A 19,264-nucleotide genomic window follows, 5' to 3' on the forward strand; every position below is an offset into this window, starting at 1 on the left:
TTAATTTGCTTAAAATTTAACCGTTTAATAGTTATGTTTTGTAATACTATCTATATTTATAAAATCTTGCCAAACGTTCGACCCATCATATTGAAAAGCTCTAGAGCTAGCAGATTCCTGTTGGATGACTATAGGAGCGTGAGAGTAATTTACTAATTTCCAAATATTTGCATCTAAAATCACTACAAGGTGACGGGGAATAACGGTGACATGGAGAGAATACGGCGTTACTTCTAGCGTGAAATAAAATCTATAGCATATAGCTATACTGACTGGTCTAATTTTGATATTTCTGGCGAAGACCAAATAAATAACTTTGCTTATTCGCGGCTGTAGTTGGTGTCAAAACTACGATTACTCCCTTCGACCACTAGAGAGAAAATAAAGAGCGGAATATAACTTTCGTATGTTAGGGCTACTCACTTCCTCTCATACTCCGACGAAAGCTTCGTTTGTTGGAATAAAATAACTTTAAGTTTATTACGCAAAAGCAATAGTTTTCAAACATCGAGATAATTTTAACGCCTTTTGGAAGTCGGGGCCGTTAATTTATCTTCTATATTTCCTTTGGAATAAATTTAACATACATACCTAATGTTAGTTTAGCGGAATTGTTATGTTTTGGCGTAAATTTAATGATTTAAATAGTCTTAATTTATCTTCAAACCCTCGCTAACACGGAGTAACTCGGCAATGATAAAATAATAATGATACTAATAAGTAAATCAACATGACAGATGCCGCTATGCGATAAATAATTCGAACTAAAATTTAATTAAACGATGTGAGTTTTTAAATTTAATAATATCGCGTCAGAACCATACAAAAATGGAAGCTAAATAAATCTGAAAATAAGGCAACTTACGAGAATTCAAGACTTACGTGTAACTAATGGCATTATGGGCGAACATTTAACGTCTTGTAGAACAAGGACGGGAATTTCGTTAAATATTGAGTAAATTAAATCTATGGACTTAAATTGATTAAAATTCAATTAATAGTAACTGGGATTTGAGGAAATTCTTCCTTCGATTATATACCGCCATAGTCCAACATCACCAGCTAATATCCCCTGTACAAACTAATATTATAGACATTTGAATAAAAATAGATTCATATTGTAAATTAAATTAATCACCTTAATTATCTGGGAAAAGCTTCTGGGAAAGTGTTCAAAATTGTTTTTGTTATTAATTTAAAAATAACACAGAGTTCAAAATAGACATTTTGACGGGAACTTGAATTGCTTCAATCGAAATGAATGAGTATGAAACAAAAGAATAATAATGAAAAATTCTTGAAATTAAGTGTACCTCTTCTAGGCGCTATGCTAGTCATGGAAAAACGAACCATATGATTCACTAGAGATCAACTTTACCTTAAATTAAAAACTTACATATACAAGAGTCGTCTAGCCTTCGATAAAAGTAGCAATTGTGGTTTATTTTTAACAAAAAATGATAAATCACGCAAAGAGGTAGAAAAGTCCGTAATAAAAAGGGACAAAAAGCTTAAGCCCGAACAAATTTAAAATAACAAGAAAAGTTTCAAATTACTTGTACCAATAGATCTTCGATAACCTCTTGGTTCGAGGAATTCGTAAGTTTGGTTATTATTTTAAAATTGTTTTAGCTTTTTTTTGTCCCTTTTCATTATGGACTTTTCTACCTTTCCGCGTGATTTATCTTTCTTTCCATTGCAGTCCGTAGGTGGTTCTTTATTAACTTATTTCTAGCAAACTATGTAGGTCTTTTTCAAAGGAACAGCCATATTATCTCTAATATGATCAACGTCAAAAGACCGATAGGGCCTATCTATTTCGAAAAAATCCACGTGCAGTTTTCACCTTTAGCGTGAGGCCGAATTCGCACTTACTTCTAAATAAAAACGAAGCCTCCGTTTTCAGTCAGCCGAGGAGAAAACTATCTGCCCCTATGTGAGGTTAGTTCCGGCTAGATATCAAAAACCGCGAACCCATTTCCTCGATGGTGTAAAAATAAACGTAGCGTTCAGAAATGGACTGAGGGGGCCGTTGATAAATTACGTCACGCGGTTGTAAGAGCGTTAGTAAATGTTACAACGGCGAGGATTACGCTAAATATCATAATGTTATGCCGAAAACCTATATTTTCACTCATAATAATAATAATCATATTAAAAATAATAAGGCACCGTCTTAGGCGCAAGTCATCCAGCGAATTGTAACGCCTTTGAATCAGGTGGCCGGGTTACAATGTGTAGGAGAATGGTGGTAAGCCCTTCATGCCACTCGAGCCAACAGCTCCCTACACTAACAATTCCCATTAGTTTATGATAAGGTATAATAAACTTTCGCTATTACTGTTAACAAAGTTTTTAGAGTCGTAATTTATTACTTGTTTTTATTCTCAAAGCAAGATTAGTTCATTAAAATGTAAAACGCTTAATAAATTAGCTTAATTTGAATTGTAATTCAATAATTTATACGTTAATCACGCTACTTCAAAGGGATTTTTAGTATTTGTTTTTCGTGGCCAGGGTTTATCCAATTTCCACTCAAAGAAGAATTTTTTGTCCGTGATGGAATTTTGCGAACAGCCCCTGAGGAATCGTGCGACGTCGGAGGTATATGTAATGTCTATTAGCGCAATCAGAGGACGCGATCAAACGCGGCCGCCACTATACCCGTTCACACTCACGTGTCACAGTTATTGCGCTCTAAAAAACTCTTTTCCACTGGCTGGTTGGGAAAAAAATGCTCAAAGAAAACGCTCAGCGCTTCCAGAAAAGGCAATTTCGCTCTCCGCTTCTATTTTTTGGAGCATGCGGGTCGACGGCATAGACACGAACGCTTCTTCCTCGTTCAAGAATCACCGGCGGCACTTTGCAGCTCTCTAACACCAGCACTTCCGACTATAAACCACCATTACCGAGGGACTTTTTCGAGGATAGTCCGCAGCCACGCAGTCGACGAGCGGGGAAATGGAAGCGTAATCCAATGACGTTCTTTTTATCGCCGCGGCTTTGCAAAAAATACTCTCGCTCTCATCTTAAAACGCGACTGTCGTTAAAAATCTGTCCAAAAAAGATAATGGAAATATAAACTCGGATCTTGTCGCTAACTCGATACGGCGGCGCCTCGTTTCTTCCTCTTCCAATAGAGGACCAATTTGCAAATATCCCAACGAAATTGCGCCTAAATTTCAAAAACACTGAAAACTCAATTAAACGTAAGAAGTTAGTAAATTAGACCTGGATGAGAGTGAGAGAGATAAATAAAGTGAACGTAGCTTTTATTAATCTTTTTTGGTTTTGTTGTTTTGGTTTTGAGAAATAAGCAACAACACGAATTAGTATATATATACAATACGTTCATACGAAATATTTTTTGTCTTATTATTTTCCCCACTTTTTTTTGTAGTCAACCTTGACAATAAGAATCTATATATGATACACTTCAAACCACCCATTTATTCTCGACGTATAAAGCAGCGAATATATATATATTTAGTATATTTATATTAATTCATTTTTGGTTTTAATCCCGCACTTAAACCGAAACTGCAATTATATTTTATACATCTCCCGTTTTTTCGTTGATCAATGGCGCTTTGTAATTGGTTTTTCTTTTTAAATAAGTTTCGGTGGCGGGTTCGTTGGTTTAATCGTTCGCGATCAAGTATCACAAGCGTCAAACCTTTTTTCGTATTTTCTCTGAGGTAATTTCAATCGGCGATACAGTTTCATATCCGTTCAACCACAACCGTTCGAAACTTATAATGGTAAGCTTGATAAACGCGATTTGCCATGACGATAACGCGATTCTTACACAGGCGACCTTTAAAGTTTTCGTAAAAACAATTTCATATTTTCACCCGCATCTTTCATTCATTCCTAAAGTTATACAATTATCTTTCGGCCTTTTTTTTTAAAAAAAAAGTATAAAATCGATGGAAAACCGCGTTAATTCAAAAATATCAACATAGCCAATTGAATCGTACGGATTTATTCGGCTTATAGGTTCTTCAAAACGCGTTGATGACTAAATTAAAACCTTCGAATCATATAAGAACGAAAACGACAAAGGATGGCAACTGAAGTTTTTGTCAAGATAAATGGGAGGGTGAAGGGATAAATGAAAAGAGATGTCGTAAAGAAATTGACTAGAAAGGGCGATTACAAAATTTCTTCCGTCGCTTAGAGTTATGGTTTTTAATTTTTTACACCGTTAGTCAACAAAATATGATTCGCCAAATTTTGTTAGATTGTTTTTGTGTACGTTATTTTTTGGTAGTAGCTTACGCGTTTCTGGTTAGCCCCGTCGTTTTTATTTTTCAGTTTTCCATATGTATTTTTGCTGGCTTCGTCCGCTTCCCCCATTATGCAAATGAAGGAAAGAAAACACCGCGCACTCGGCCGTCCATCGTGACTGCGTGAGGCACTAAACTCGGAAGGAACGTCCCGACGTTCCCCACTCAACATCTTTTCGTGTCGTATTTTGTGCCGGTACCTTCCGCGAACGCGACGAAGATGAGATTGAAGGAAAAAAGAAAAGCCTTTTTCCGTCGACGTCCGAGAGGAAACTGTCCCGAATTCTACCTTCGTCTCCGCGAAAACGTCGCAGTTGCACTCTTATCTTCTTTGACTACTCGAACTCGGGCCAAATTTTACCGTTTCCTTTTACATCTTTGGAGCGAACGGAAAGTGGGAAAAAAACCGAAGAAGGAGAATGAAGAAGCGGAATTGACGAGACGAAACGTCAAAAGCCACTCAGCCGGCGAAAGCTTTTGTCGTTATGTAGACGTGCGCGCGAGGTCGTCGAGGGGGCGGATCGGGGTCTCTTTCTCGAATGCTTTCCTCGTTACGCGTGTGTGTTTTTCCCGCCGCCGCCGCCTCCCTCATTCGAGACTAGTGTATGCGTGTGCAGTACCGCAGCAGCTCCTGGTCTAGATTATTATTCTCGCGGAGGCTGCGATCCGCCGAAACGATCGTCTCGTTCGTAAACCTCGCACGCAGATAGCCGTCAAACTGGAGTCGAGATGGTGCTGCGGTCCACGGGTGACGAAGATTGGAACTGAAAAACACCATTACCATTAACCAGGGCCACCCTCTTTTACGAGCTAGAAGAAGTACCGTCCACCCTGGCACGTAAATCGGCGCTTCGCCACCCTGGGCTGACCCCCGCGTCAAAATTCCACCCTCTTTTAATGAGGGGGAAATAATCAGCTAACCGCGTACGCGTGGCGAGGCTCGAAAACCTTCACGACGGCGGCACTTAGAAACGGGGAATAGCTGTCTAGTGGAGTGATCGAGACGTCGCTTTCTACCGCAACATTAGACAATGGCGGCAGAAGCGAGCGCCGTTACATCAACAATATAAAACCATAGATACAACGAATCCAAACTACGCGAAGTTAACGTTAAGTCTGAAGAAAGGTGAAAATAAATAATTATCCGAAACAGGATTGTTTCAGAGTAAGTAGTAAGCCCACATTTCGGCGTTAGCAACAGAACCGGGAAAAAAACCCACACCGCAATAGCATCGACCGCTCAACGGAAAGTGTTACCCTGAAACGAAAAGGGGAATAGCTCAAAATAATCATGCAAAGGAAGTGCGGAAAATGCTTCCGAAAGCCACCAAATCTAGGCAAAATGCAAAGAGGGTTAAAATGTGGCAAAGCTCCCAAATAGTAAGAAACGCGGGGCACCACTCTCGGCGCGTAACTTAGCCGAGACCAAATTGCGTTAAAAGGGGAGAATATTTTATCGTAACAACCCCGGAAGTATGTACGGGTTATTGTTGGAAAATTTTCCCCAAAACTCCAATATGTCGTGGCGTTAAAGGGGGGCGGGATTTCGGATAGAAGGCTAAAGCAGCGGGCTTTGTCGGGTCCCCTTTGTTTTTCATCAAGCGACGCCATAGGCGTAGCAGATTGTATAGGAAGGGTAAACCCGAAGGATCTTCACCTTATTAGAGCTCCTTTGTATGCTACTTATCAGCGGGGTCTCGACGCCCTCCTCTTCTTCCCGGGACTGCGGCATCGCTGGCTGCTGCAAGTTGGGAGGAGGCGCTCTTCGGGCTTGCCACTGGAAATCAATCTGGGCGTACTCGGTCGGGGGTTCCTGGCGTCTAACCGAAGAAATATTGGGAAACTGCGACAAGGAAAGCTCCGCGTACGTCACCTCTTCCGGTACCTACGAGGTTTTTCGAGTGAGACAAAAAATACAGCAAACTTTTTTTATTTTGGTTCGGATTAAAAAAAAAATATTTCGATGGAGAAAAAATGTTTCCAGCAGTTTCAACAGCAACAAAAAATATGAAGGAAGGGCCAGAAAAAATTAAGCTGGTTTTCTCGGTGATCCCGCAGCGTCCCTACATCCTTCCTGCCCGCTTAATCCTCTCCCCGTTCTCCCCGCTCGCAGTTGGAATCTAGAGCGAAACTATCCATCAATACAATAGCCCCACGTATCTAGAATTCCACGAAACGAAACCAATTGCTTACAAACAATATATCTTCGATTTTCAATAATACTTTTTCATACACTTTTTACCGAGTGGTTGGGTTTACGTGTTTCGGGATATATAATCTAACCGGTAGTTGTAGTAGCGTATCTGGGATTAGTGTCTGCCACGATAGCGTAACCCGGGATGTACAATAGCGTTGTCGCTTTTTGAAGTACCCCGAATAAAGAAGAGTTACGCCGGCTAATTTATTTTTCTTCGTCTTATTCTTAAAAGATGAATTTTTCAGGAATTCTTCTCGAAGGGTAACGGGATTTAAAGGCGATGAAATAGGATCAGATCCGGCGTCTGGGTCCCGCGAGATAACAAGCGCCGAGTTAGTTTTAATACGATTTTAGACTCAACTATTACTCGTTTATACAGACAAAATGGGATTTATAGTTACTAATCCTAAGCATGTATCGAACCTAACGCAACTATAAACCTTGTTGACGATTCGAAAACGGCTCGATAACTGCGATAAGGTTATTATCCGGGTATTGGAGGGTAGCGGAGAAACGTCGTATTTATTTAGTTTGGAGTGTCCGGAATAATAACGGGATGGGCGAGTAAACGATCCGACTCTATGAACTGAAACAAATAACAGCATCGCTCCTAGTCCACTACAAATGTTCCGAATAACTGGTGTTATAGCTGTCTGTACCGCGGCTAAGAGCGCATCCCGCGTAAGAAAAAAAGAGAAATTCTTTTTTATCAGAACGTGCTGGTCGGATGTAGCAGTCATCAAAAAGCGCGAGGCCAGAACGGATATTAGCTATAAGAGAGACGGGCAAACGAGAGAAAATAGGCTCAATTCCGAACCGGCCTGGGGCCTGTCGCGAAAGGAAACGCGCTAAAAAAGGTATGGGGATCGGTGGGCGAGGAAACCTATAATGTCAGCGCTAAATCGTACATTCGCGGCCCGTATAAAAAAGGGGTTTGGCTGACAAACGAGGGTCTTTTAGTGGCCCCGGAAACGTTGGATTTAAGTGTCCGGCGTTAATTAACTACGGACACGCTTGTTAAAGGCACCGCGACACTAGCCTCCCTGCCCTCGTCGGACAGGGCTCGCAAAAAAACTTTGGTCAAATTAAATCGGGGAGTCAATGAGGGAAAAGCGAACGCGGGCGGGAAAGGGGCCCCAATGGCGACAATTTGCTAAAACGATTAACGGTTTTTGTTAACGGAAGTTTTCAATGGTCGTATCTCTGCTAATTTCGTCGGCGACGAAAACTATTAAAGAGATGGACCGGGCTCGCTCGGAATAAAGAAACTATCGCTGAGTCCGCGCGCGAATGGAACAATATTACTCGTCGACACATTTACCACGCGATAAGCACTCGTTTACTTTCTTCCGAGAAACGCCGGCGTCAGGTTGTTTTATATTCTCAATACTCTAACTCCGAAAGAACCCTTTTATTTCTAGCGCTCCAGCGAAATTGAATTCTTCTAGCTAGCATCAATTATTTTTAATGTAAGTTTTAAACTTTTTTTTATACTTTTACAACGAAAATTCACGCGATTTAATGGACCAGTAAAAGATTATACCGTTACTAAGTTATTGTTCGGAAAAGCAATTTAATTTTTAAGAGTTAATGTTATTTTGTAATCAAATTATTGAAAATTTCAATCTCGTTTGAAAAGCGTCGTGTAAGCCTACTCTTTATTATAAACTATTTAAGTTCAAAGATCCAACTTAAATTATACATTTTCTACTAGAAGTGATTGCTTGGCAAAGTTGGCGGGATCAAATAACAGCGTTGCATAGTAGTACAGTTATTTCTTGAAAAACATTATTAGACCGTATCAAAGGGGTCTGTGGGGTATGGACAAACAACGTAATACGTTTTGAATCGCTTCGAGCATTTATTTATCTTGAAGGCTATTTTTATAAAGAGAGGGGGCTTCTTAGGCAGGCTAAATAACGGGATGAACACTGAAACCCCCTGTAGCAGAATACAGCGAAAGACTAGACATAAATATAAACCGATATTGAAAAGCTTCGGGATACGGCGAAATAAACGAAAAAAAAAGAGCCGGGAAAATACATAAACCAATATTCCTCAAGGTTGTAAGCGGAGTTCCTGGAAAAAAAGACAACCTTGGATCTTCCCACTTTTTCAGCGACGCGGTATTCTAATACAGTCTGCGAGAAGGCCGCAAAATAAAAATCAAATTTTCTAATATTTCCCGAGGAAACGAAAGGTTTTTGAATAGCGCTAGAATTCGGCAAATAACGTATTCCAAAGATGCTCGTAGATGACACAAAGGAATAGAAACATTTTTTCTCAGCATCCTTTTAAAGGGTACGGTGAAGATGCGGAAAAGGTGGCCTGTCGGGCGTACACCCTTACGGAGGAAAATTTACTTCTAGACCTCATCACAAAAGGTTTTCCTATACATATTATTATTCCAAGACGCTGTTTATTCTGCTATAGAGGAAAACTGGGTAAATAACTTTTTCAACTTATTTAAAAACTTTGACGAGGTTTTCTTAAATATCGCTCGGGGGATTTCTGAAGGAAAAAAAAAGCAGGTTTCCATCCCCCCTCCTAGCTACTCGGGCTTTTACCTTAAAGGCATCTATATATTGTTGGCCAAGTCTAAAGATGGGCTCGTTTCATTACTTTAAGTGCTACGCGGGATCGCCTATCCGAAAATAGTTTCATTTTTGATGGCCAGGACCCCATACCCGAAAAGAGGAGGGTGTTTTCCTTAATATTTTAGTCGCGCGGTTCCAATGATGCGGGCCTCGCTTTCGATGGAGCGTGAGCTGCAAATCAGAGTGATTGCCAAAAGCTGAGTGAGCGAGACGAATGTGGTGCGCGGTAATGCTAACAAGGTGGGTATTGGGGACTTCGTACCACTATAGAGCTTACCATGGGTGAAACGGGAGAATGGGAAATAGACAGCTTCTTCATTCCGAGTTCCATTTCCGTCATTGGATGACCACTCATATACCGGGCAATGTCGCTGAACGCTTTCTCTTCACTCTGAGCTGTTGGTTGACAAAGCAAAGGTAAAACGAAAAAAAATATTACCTCTGGTGGTAAGAATTAAAAGCCTTAAGAGAAAATCCCTGATAGTTTCTAAAGATTGTTGAATGTCATATAATGGTCGGGTATTTTGGACAAGCAGCCTCTTTCGAATCAGAGCCTGGTACTTGTTAAAGACGCCAACAATAGACATAGAATTTTCTCTGGACAGGCAAGAGAGAGCTAGCCAAATATGAAGAGAACGAAAACAGAGTTCTTAGCAGTCATACTTGGTGAGCCGTTCTGAGGAGGAATAACGTCAGGACCTTTCTTAACTATGTCGTGCTCTTCGTTCTTAACAACCGGCGGATCAGGCCTACAGTAGAAATTAAATAATAGATATCACGCGACCTACTCGAGTCAAATATTCTCACATATATAGAACGCGTTCGTAAAACTAACTAGGAACTTACTTATCGGGAGCTTCGGAGTGCTCCTTTGAACCTAGAAAATTTAAAGAAAAACTCAAATTAAAAAAAGAAATCTCGAATTTAGAAAAGAAATACGAAGACGAACAAATATTTGAGATCTTCCAAATCGAAGAAAGACTTATCGATACATTCCGCCCCAACCATTGCGAGAAAAAAAAGTAAAACAATCAGGCATATCCTGAATTTGACGTTGGAAGAAAAATGGAAAGAAATAGCCGACCTATTGGAACAAATTTTATAGGGAATAAGCCTTCGCAGCCAAAGAGCTTTTCATTTTTCTCCTCGCCGGCCGGGTTTTTCAATTTTATACCCTCCTCCATCGCCTCCCGAAAGAATTCCGAAGAAATCGTCGATTTTTAAGTTAATCTTCCAATTCCACAAAGCCAAATCCATCTTTCTAGTTAAGGGGGCAAGAGAGAAAGAGAAAATGGCGCGCCCATTGAATTGGCGGCGACGGCCTTCACCCCAAATATCCCATTCGTACATTGCCAATATAAGTATATTTATAGATCGGAAGCGAAAGTTTCTTTTACTCCGTTCTAGCCGCGTCTCAGCCTTCTCCGCGCGTCTCAGATTTCATTTATTGAATGATATTAGCGGGAAAAAAACCTGGCGTCCCATCGAAAAAGAATTGGCAATTCAATACTCTTACATTTATACGTTTTCGTACTAAAGTTGGTGGAGTAAAGTTGCGAGAGCAGACTATATCGGCGAAGTTGGCGCAGTTAGGAGGCCCTTATAGCTAGGGCGTAGATCTCGAGCTAGAGGAGAGTTTCGATCGTTCGTACGTGTATAGGAAAGGGAAAGCGGTTGAAAGCGAAATGGAATCTATACACCATCTACTCCCTGGCATTCCGCGAGATAGACGCGTATAAAGTGCGGCTTTAGGAATGGGTATATATTATGTAGGCGGATCTTACGTTTATCCTCTTCTCCTCGGAGCCTCATTACAACCACGATGGCCACAGCAACGATCACCAGCGCTCCCACGATGCCAATCAGAACTCCGAGCACGGGGCTCACCGTTACTTGCTCCTTATCCGCTAAAAAGTGGAAGAGAGTCGACGGAGATAAGTTCTCCTTTAGTTGATATTGGCAGACGGTTCGCTACTCCGTCGCGCGGACGCGTGCTTTCGCTAAAAAGGGAATATGTCACGTTCACGCCCCAAAACAAACACGAGCGCTTAGATCCGTGACTTTCAGGCAAACTTCAATAGGATCAACGAGATAAAACCAGTGGCTATGTAACGACGTTACCATATTTACATCTAACTTGTTAACGCTTTGGAAACGAGCTTCGCTGTTTTAGCTAGGTAAATTTTTGCATTATACGCTATATCTTACAATTTTGAATTTTTAAATTTTGTTCCATGGTTCTATTTCAATTTGTTGTAATGATTTATAATAAAAAGTACTGCTACTTCATGGAGTAGCAGTACTTTTTATTATAAATCATTACAACATATCTTACAATTGTTAGTATCGTAACGTTTTCTTTGATTAAGTATGAAATTGCCTATTTTTTAATGATTTTTAATACGCCTTTATTACGTCATGTTTTACTTTGTACACTTCAAGATTACTTAATAATATCAGTTTTTAAAAACCTTTAGAATGGATCCTTTCAAACAGATTTTATTTTATTTCCCATGGAATATTGTAGGTAATAAAGGAATGTAGCGGCTACATTAACTGCCTTTAGAAAGGGCTACATATTAGTTCTTTGTAAAGACTGTTAATAGCTCTTTGAACCCAGAGTTTAATACGAAAATCATTGCATTTCAAAGAATGTTAAAACACGCGAATAGGAAGAATATTCCGCTCAAAAAGCTAAACCCTAAAGAAATTTGAAGAAATTGGAAAACTTACAAATAGCTCGTACCAATAGCTATTTGAAAGTTTTTTTAATGTCTATAGCGTTCTTGTCCCTTTTCATTATGGACTATTCTACCTATCTACCATCACTTTTTAGTCGTTTTCTTTATTTATATCCAAAAATTCCCAATGAAGGTCGTTTATCTTTAAACTAGGCTTCAGTCGTTTTCTTTGTAATTGTGTTTCGAGCAAGTTGTTTTTTTAAGGTATATTTCTATTCTATTTGACTGACCTATTTTTAATTCTTTTTTTTTACTTTTCATATTACAAATAATATACAACTAGTGGAAAACCACGACTAAGCAAACGGGATCCTTTTGAAAAATCCATTTGTAAGTCTGTTGAAATTACCGTTTATCTTTCTCGTTGTACATTGATTGTTTTTAAGGTAGTACTTCTTATATACGAAACCTATTGTTACCACGGCTATCAATTAATGAAATCTACTTAGGATATGTTCATAATTACAAGAGATGCGAGATAGACTCAAAAACTTGTATAGACCATTACTTCATAAAATCGAGTTATTGTAATGTTAACAATAACACTGATTCATTAATATATGACATTAGTCTCACTGACCATTACTTAATAATCTTGAACTTAGATCTTACTAAGCAAAATGTTTACTGATAAATTAACCACAATTATAAGTTTTGAAAAATGGCATGACGTTTTTAATTTGACAAATCTTGATAAAGCTAAATCTAATTTTATTGATTCACTGAAATTTTATATTGACTTAGCTAAACAATGCCCTAAACCTAAGATTACAAATGATAAAAAAGTTAAAGCTATAAAATGGTGGATAACTACGGGTCTTGTCACAAGCATAAGAACAAGGGATAAGTTGAAACGGAAGATTATTAAGCAGCCGTTTAATTATCGCTTATTAAACTATTATTCTGACTATCGTCGTAGACTATCGGCTCTTCTGCGAATTACAAAAAAAAACAGCTTTTATAGAAATAAAATTGAGCGTGTTAAAAATGACCCACTAAGACTTTGTTATGTTATAAAAGAAATTACTCCCAATAAATATTTAAAAAAAATAGATAGCAATATACAGATTAAAATTAATGATAGTTTAGTAGATTCAAATAGTGACGCTGATATATTAACAAATGTTTTCAATTATTATTTTGTGAATGTATGTGAAAAAATGGCTCAATCTTTAAAACAGTTAAATCACGAAACTGAACCTATTTTTAATGAAACTCAAATTGTAAACAACATTTTTCTTGTACCAGCTTCTGAATGTGAAGTAATAACGACTATAAATAGTCTAAAAAGGTCATCTTCCGGTTTAGATGGTCTAGACATAAAAACCCTAAAAACTGTTAAACACTTTATTTGTAAAAACTTTAATTATAAACATTTCAAAATATAAAGAAAGGGATGACATTTTACTAGAGATTTGTAAAAATACAAGATTACCATATACAAACTCCCAAAAATGAATAAAACTAAAACATAAGTTCAAGCTATGTATTTGGGCTATAAATGGTTTAATATACTACCGTTAAATTTAAAAAAAAGAGTTAAACCGTGATCTCTTCAAATGTAAATAAATGGACTTTAGAAAATGATGACATAACAAGTAATTATGTCGGTTATTAAAATTTCAATAATATTTAACTATAAATTGTCTATTATAAGAATTAATATTGTGTAAAATTAACGGATTTTTATTTTTTTCTATTTGTTTTGAAAAAAAAGGAAAAAGAAAGAAAATTAAAATGAAAAAAGTGTGTGTATATATATATATATTTATCGATGTAATCCTCAATACGAATGTATTAAATGTATTAAATTTGTAACACTCCACCACGCACACGCGAAACGCCTAAGTGGTGGGGATAACCAATGCATTTGAAGAAAAAAACTGTATAAAAGTATGCATTGAATAAACCATTATAATAATAACCATATATACGCGTATGTTTCACTGCCCTCTAACCTTGGTCAAAACAATTACTGGGTCCGAATATAGATAACGCGCTTGGTTTGTTATCGCAGCCATCCATCGTTCAGTAACTTGATATTGTTCTTTTTCAGTCATAAGTGTTGATTCTAGGCCTATTAATATTAAAAATGAGATGCTACAGCTTTTGGGAATTAATACAAAAGCGACCACTTCCAATACTTAATTAGAGTACAAAAGTATAATTTATAATATAATTATAGTATTTTAACGAAAAGATTTATTTATTACGATTGATTAGTGTGGCAGTATTTTGTATTTACCTTTACGGCTTATTATTTTATAGTAGAATTGTGCCGTTCGTTGGTTTTAATTCTTTACAATTTAATATTTCATTATTAGCTTTTACATAAATATTAACCTTTGTCTCCAAGACCCATATATACCTCTAACCTCAACTTAAATAGTACGCTGGGCAAAGCTAGCTAGCCTAATATTAAATAAATTAGGATAGGTTTATTATTGGCATTTTAAATCTGTTTTTCAATAGAATAGTGACAACAGGGGCTACCTTAGGTAGCAAATGATTCGGTTGACAGTGGCCTAAGCACCTAGTTATTACAATACTCGAGGTAATTCGTTTAAATAATTTAAAACAGAAGTTTTAAATACTTTGAATATTTTATTACCAAAACCTTAAAATATTTAAGTCCCGAAGTGTTTAACTAGATATAGAAATTGAAAAAAAAAATTAAATTAAAAAAAGTATTAGTAATAAAAAAAGTCTAACTTCTTTCCCGTAAGATATTTAAACAAAGCTTATATATTATTCAGTCGAGAACGAATTTAGCTTACGAGAACCCTGGCTTCCCTCTGAAGCTAAACCACCCCCATATTCCCAATTGTTTAGTATTATCTAGGATGAGTCGTAAAACACGAGTACAATTAGTTCTTAATTAAGTTCGTGCAAACTTTAAAACCTTTAACGATGTTATTTATTAAATCAATTATAAATAGCAAAACGATTGGTAGATTTTCAATCATTGTACTAAAAACATTTTAAAACAAGTCCCTGACAGACGTCGTTACTGTTTCAATTTAATTTGACAAATTTAGTCAGGCTTAGGTAAAATTTCCGTTAAAGGGTCAGCTTGTACGTTCTTCATTCGGTATTAAGACGAGTACATTAAATAAGTGATTTCCTCAAGTTTCGGAAAATGTTTCCAGTGGTGTTATTAAACTACAATTTTAAGCTTTAAGATTATTCATCGTAAACGCAGCCAGCCTCTATAAATATCATTGATATATCACTAAAAAAAGGAGGAACCGCTAATGGCCTAACGGGCAAGATCGGATGACCTCGATGACCTACAAGTAGTTTAGTCTCACCCATCTCCTAGGTCAAAGGGCTCTCTTTACCTGGCCAAGCATTAACGTCCCTCTCATCAGCGAACGACCCACCTCCCACAGCAGCCTTTTACCGGTGATAGCTAGTCGAAGCCTCTAGAAATCGTTACTATCTATCGTCCCTTTTTAGTATTGAAGATCGTGTGGCTGGATTTATTGATCCGAAAAGAGTTTTTGGGGGGAGTGATACTGACAGCGGCGTCGGCGTTGGGCGAAAGGGCTAAAGAATAAAAGGTCTTACCGGTCCTCCTTTGAGCTACTGGAAGGGTGGTGGCGGCCATAGCCACCGTATTGCTTCTGCCCTTTTCATTGGCGGCGTACACGACCAAGTTAAAAGAAGTTCCCGGTGGAAGATTGTTGACGACGAAAGTAGGAGAGTCCGATGACTGATTAGATTGCAAGACGACCGCCAAGGCGTTGTACACTTCCAAAAAGAACTTTTGTTTGAGTCCGCCGTCGTCACCCGGTTCGCAAGATATTTCCAGAGACGTCGAAGTTTGATTGGTGTTGACGCATTTTCTCAAAGGATCCGGAGGACCTGTCCAACCGGAACGAGATCGAGAAAGAAACAAGAGTCAATAAAATATATATCATTATATATATATATATATATATTTATGTAAAGAGCGACAAAAATTATTCAAATAGTTTCTGCCACGACGCGTTCTGCTTTTTTGATCGAAGATAAGAAGCGGTTTGTCGCTCGGCGCTGATCCTTTTCTTTTTCAAACTTCTCTTTTTTCTTTGTTTTCTCGGAGGTGACCGAATAAAGGGCGATCGTTGCTTAGCCCTATCCCTATAGATATAGTTTATATTTTTCTTAGAAAATTCCTCCCTTTCTCTTTCTTATATGTATAACTCGACTCGAGTCTTTCGCGAACGGCCGACAAAAAAAATCCGTTTCGCCGTTGTGGAAAAAATTGTACGACAGAGACCGATAACCAACGAGCCGAGATTTTCGGAAGAGAAGCGCGGAGGTCGAAGAGGAGGAGTAGACGGCGAAAAAAGTTCCTTATCTTTTCGTGACTGGACTAGGAGCGAAGGGAAGTCGCTGCTTCCCGAATTTTCTTTTCGAGCCGTTACCGTCCTCCTTGGCGATGCGATGGGGCGGCCATAGCCCCGACTTTCCCAATATTCCTTCAAATCAGTCCCGGGGGAATTAGGGAGCGAGTGATTTTCTCCTTTTTATTTATTCTCGCTGGCTCCGAAGAGGCTCGGCCCTTCCTCTAAACTCTTACAAGTATATCATCCCGAGGCCGTTGCCACGGCCACCAGCCAACTAGAGCCCTCTCATAAATCTCATTTCGTTTAAAAACTTTTCTTTCGCAGGCCGGGACTCGACGCGGTTACCGCCGAAGAAAAAGAAAGGCAGGTACTGAGGGAATAGCAAATAATTCCCAAATAAAAAAAAACTTTTGGCTCGACGACGACTTAAACAAATTGAAAGTAAGCGTTAGTTTGAACTTTCAACGCTATATAATGAATCGAAGGAGGCAACCACCATTGGGTACGGAGCGGGTTCGTATGGAGTCGTAATATCGAAGAGGAATGCAGACAAAATCGCGGCCTCCCCAGAGGCGTTCTTTCTTTTTCCACGCCACGTAGTAAAATATTAAAAGGAAACGAATTGGAAAAGTTTGCAGCGAAAAAAAATGGTGAAGTAATCGAAAAGTATTAACAGGTTCTATCAGAAACACCATGTGGGATTTTACTCTTAGAAGACGTAAATTTTTTTTACGGAGTGCATATTCTAGAAACTGTCAAACAAGGTTTCCAATAAAATAACAATACCAAAAAAAATGCGCGATTTAGAATTTTAATTGAATATTGAATATTTACTTTAAATATTAATCTAACACATATTTGTGCTTCAAGGACTTTCAAATAAATTATTCCTCACGTTTTGGAATGTCTGTGAAGTAATCTATAAGAAGTGCTATATACGATAACCAATTTACGACAAATATATTTAAACTTTCTATTGACACTATTATTCAGTATGGTTGATAATAATTTGGGTATTTGAATATTTTTTAAATTAAATATATTTTTTAAATTAAATATATTTTTTAAATTAAATATATTTTTTAAATTAAATATATTTTTTAAATTAAATATATTTTTTAAATTAAATATATTTTTTAAATTAAATATATTTTTTAAATTAAATATATTTTTTAAATTAAATATATTTTTTAAATTAAATATATTTTTTAAATTAAATATATTTTTTAAATTAAATGTATTTTTTAAATTAAATATATTTTTTAAATTACATATATTTTTTAAATTAAATATATTTTTTATATTAAATATATTTTTTATATTAAATATATTTTTTATATTAAATACATTTTTTAAATTAAACATTTTTAAATTAAACATTTTTAAATTAAACATTTTTAAATTAAACATTTTTAAATTAAACATTTTTAAATTAGACATTTTTCAATTAGACATTTTTAAATTAGACATTTTTAAATTAGACATTTTTAAATTAGACATTTTTAAATTAGACATTTTTAAATTAAACATTTATTAAATTAACAATTTTCAATAATAAATATTTTTAATAAATATTTCTAATAAATATTTTTAATAAATATTTTTAATAAATATTTTTAATAAATATTTTTTAAATTAAATATTTTTAATATTCAAAATTTAATTAATAAATTGTGTATTTATGTAAAATCCTTCTTTGCACATTCTTCCGAGATCTTACATTGGAAAGTTCACATGTTTGATTCCCACTTGAGATGATCTGATTATTCTCAGATGCATTGTTATGGAAACAAGCCCAATGGCATTTTAATATCATTCTATTCTTTACTGCGCTTTAAAAATACTTAAAAAATTTCTTATGCCCTTATGTATCTCTTAGTCCTCGTTTAGAGATCCTAGCCTTAAAAAATCCAACTCCGAAGCAACCATTCATAGAGCTAAACTCCACACCCTTCCGCTTCTCCTCTATGTCTGGTTTATTTCTCAAATTTTTTCTAAAAATCAAAAAAAGATAAGGCGTTATCTTCTCTCCCTATTGGTTAGGTGAAATGATTTTTTTTAATTTGGTTTTTATTACTTAGTCGTATTGAAATTATTTTACTTTAATGCTAGTTTATGTATCATATATACACCAAAGCCCCCATTCAAATCTTATAGTAGAAAAATGGTAAATAGCTCTACTTCGTTTCCTACTTTTAATTTCTTTATGTGTGACTATTTCAAAACTCAAACCGCAAAAAACTCATTGCCTCTGAAATATTTTATATACAAGACCATACCCACATATAAAACTGTCCTTTTATTTAGACAGAAAGGTAACTTGAAACTCTGCAAATATCAGGTTTAGTAAAAGGGTACAGTGCTAATTTATAAGGTATGGTTATTGAGTTTCAGTATTAATTTAGTTGAATTCCACATGCAGGAAAGTAGCATAGTGTGGAAAAATGCAATTAATGTGTATAGTCTTGAACTTGGATTTAGTGATATATAACTATTGAATCCAGTGAGATTGTTTGGTATTCAACTAAATATTTTTTAAATAAAATTAACATATATTTTTTAAGCATTTTCATCCGTAGATTATTTAAATCAAGTGATACCTCTAACCTATAACCATTGATTTTCCGAAACAAATTACGCAATATACTAGCTAATATGTCCCCTCTACTCATTTATTTGGCCACAGCCTATAAAGGACCTGTTATAATTGATGTACTTCGGCCCATCACCCAAAAAATAAGAAACCTTAATCAATACGAGGTACGCGACAAACGTGGCTTTGGTAGCCTAATGGTTGTTCGAACCAACCTCGCTGCGTTTGATTTAACACACTCGAGGAGATACGCAAAAGGTATTTCTTGATTCAACTAAATTTCAGATGATGTAAAATAAGTTCATCTCTGACACTTTAAATTTGAACTGAAATGAAATTCTTGGACAGCTGAACTTCTAATTTAGGAATAGTTAATAATTTTTGACATTTTCAAGTAATTTTCGGATTTTAAAGTGTTGGTTGCACGAAATTTTAGCTATGACTAATTAATGATTCATTGGAAAGAGCAAATATTTTATAGAAAGTACAGAAAATTTCATCAAAATCGGTTAA

General features: G+C 36.5%; 1 protein-coding gene across 5 annotated transcripts in view; it reads right to left on the minus strand.

Moving 5' to 3' along the window:
- Positions 1 to 4,024: 4,024 nt before the first annotated feature.
- Positions 4,025 to 19,264, minus strand: part of LOC149932468 (neural cell adhesion molecule 2-like) — an 86,987-nt gene continuing 71,747 nt past the window's right edge. For 4 of the 5 annotated variants that reach the window (XM_090155281.1, XM_090155279.1, XM_090155280.1 and 1 more), the window contains 7 exons: positions 15,395 to 15,691; positions 10,868 to 10,990; positions 9,930 to 9,960; positions 9,747 to 9,832; positions 9,361 to 9,479; positions 5,947 to 6,174; positions 4,025 to 5,053 (listed from right to left, as the gene is read on the minus strand). In XM_090155281.1, coding sequence (XP_090011407.1) covers positions 5,003 to 5,053; positions 5,947 to 6,174; positions 9,361 to 9,479; positions 9,747 to 9,832; positions 9,930 to 9,960; positions 10,868 to 10,990; positions 15,395 to 15,691 — 935 coding nt within the window. In that variant the 3' untranslated portion in view covers positions 4,025 to 5,002. The remainder of the gene's footprint in view (positions 5,054 to 5,946; positions 6,175 to 9,360; positions 9,480 to 9,746; positions 9,833 to 9,929; positions 9,961 to 10,867; positions 10,991 to 15,394; positions 15,692 to 19,264) is intronic. The other variant, XM_090155282.1, reaches the window with a different exon arrangement.

Source organism: Leiobunum rupestre, chromosome 8, assembly GCF_980474605.1.
Source record: "Leiobunum rupestre chromosome 8, qqLeiRupe1.1.hap1, whole genome shotgun sequence".
Classification (NCBI taxonomy): domain Eukaryota; kingdom Metazoa; phylum Arthropoda; class Arachnida; order Opiliones; family Sclerosomatidae; genus Leiobunum; species Leiobunum rupestre.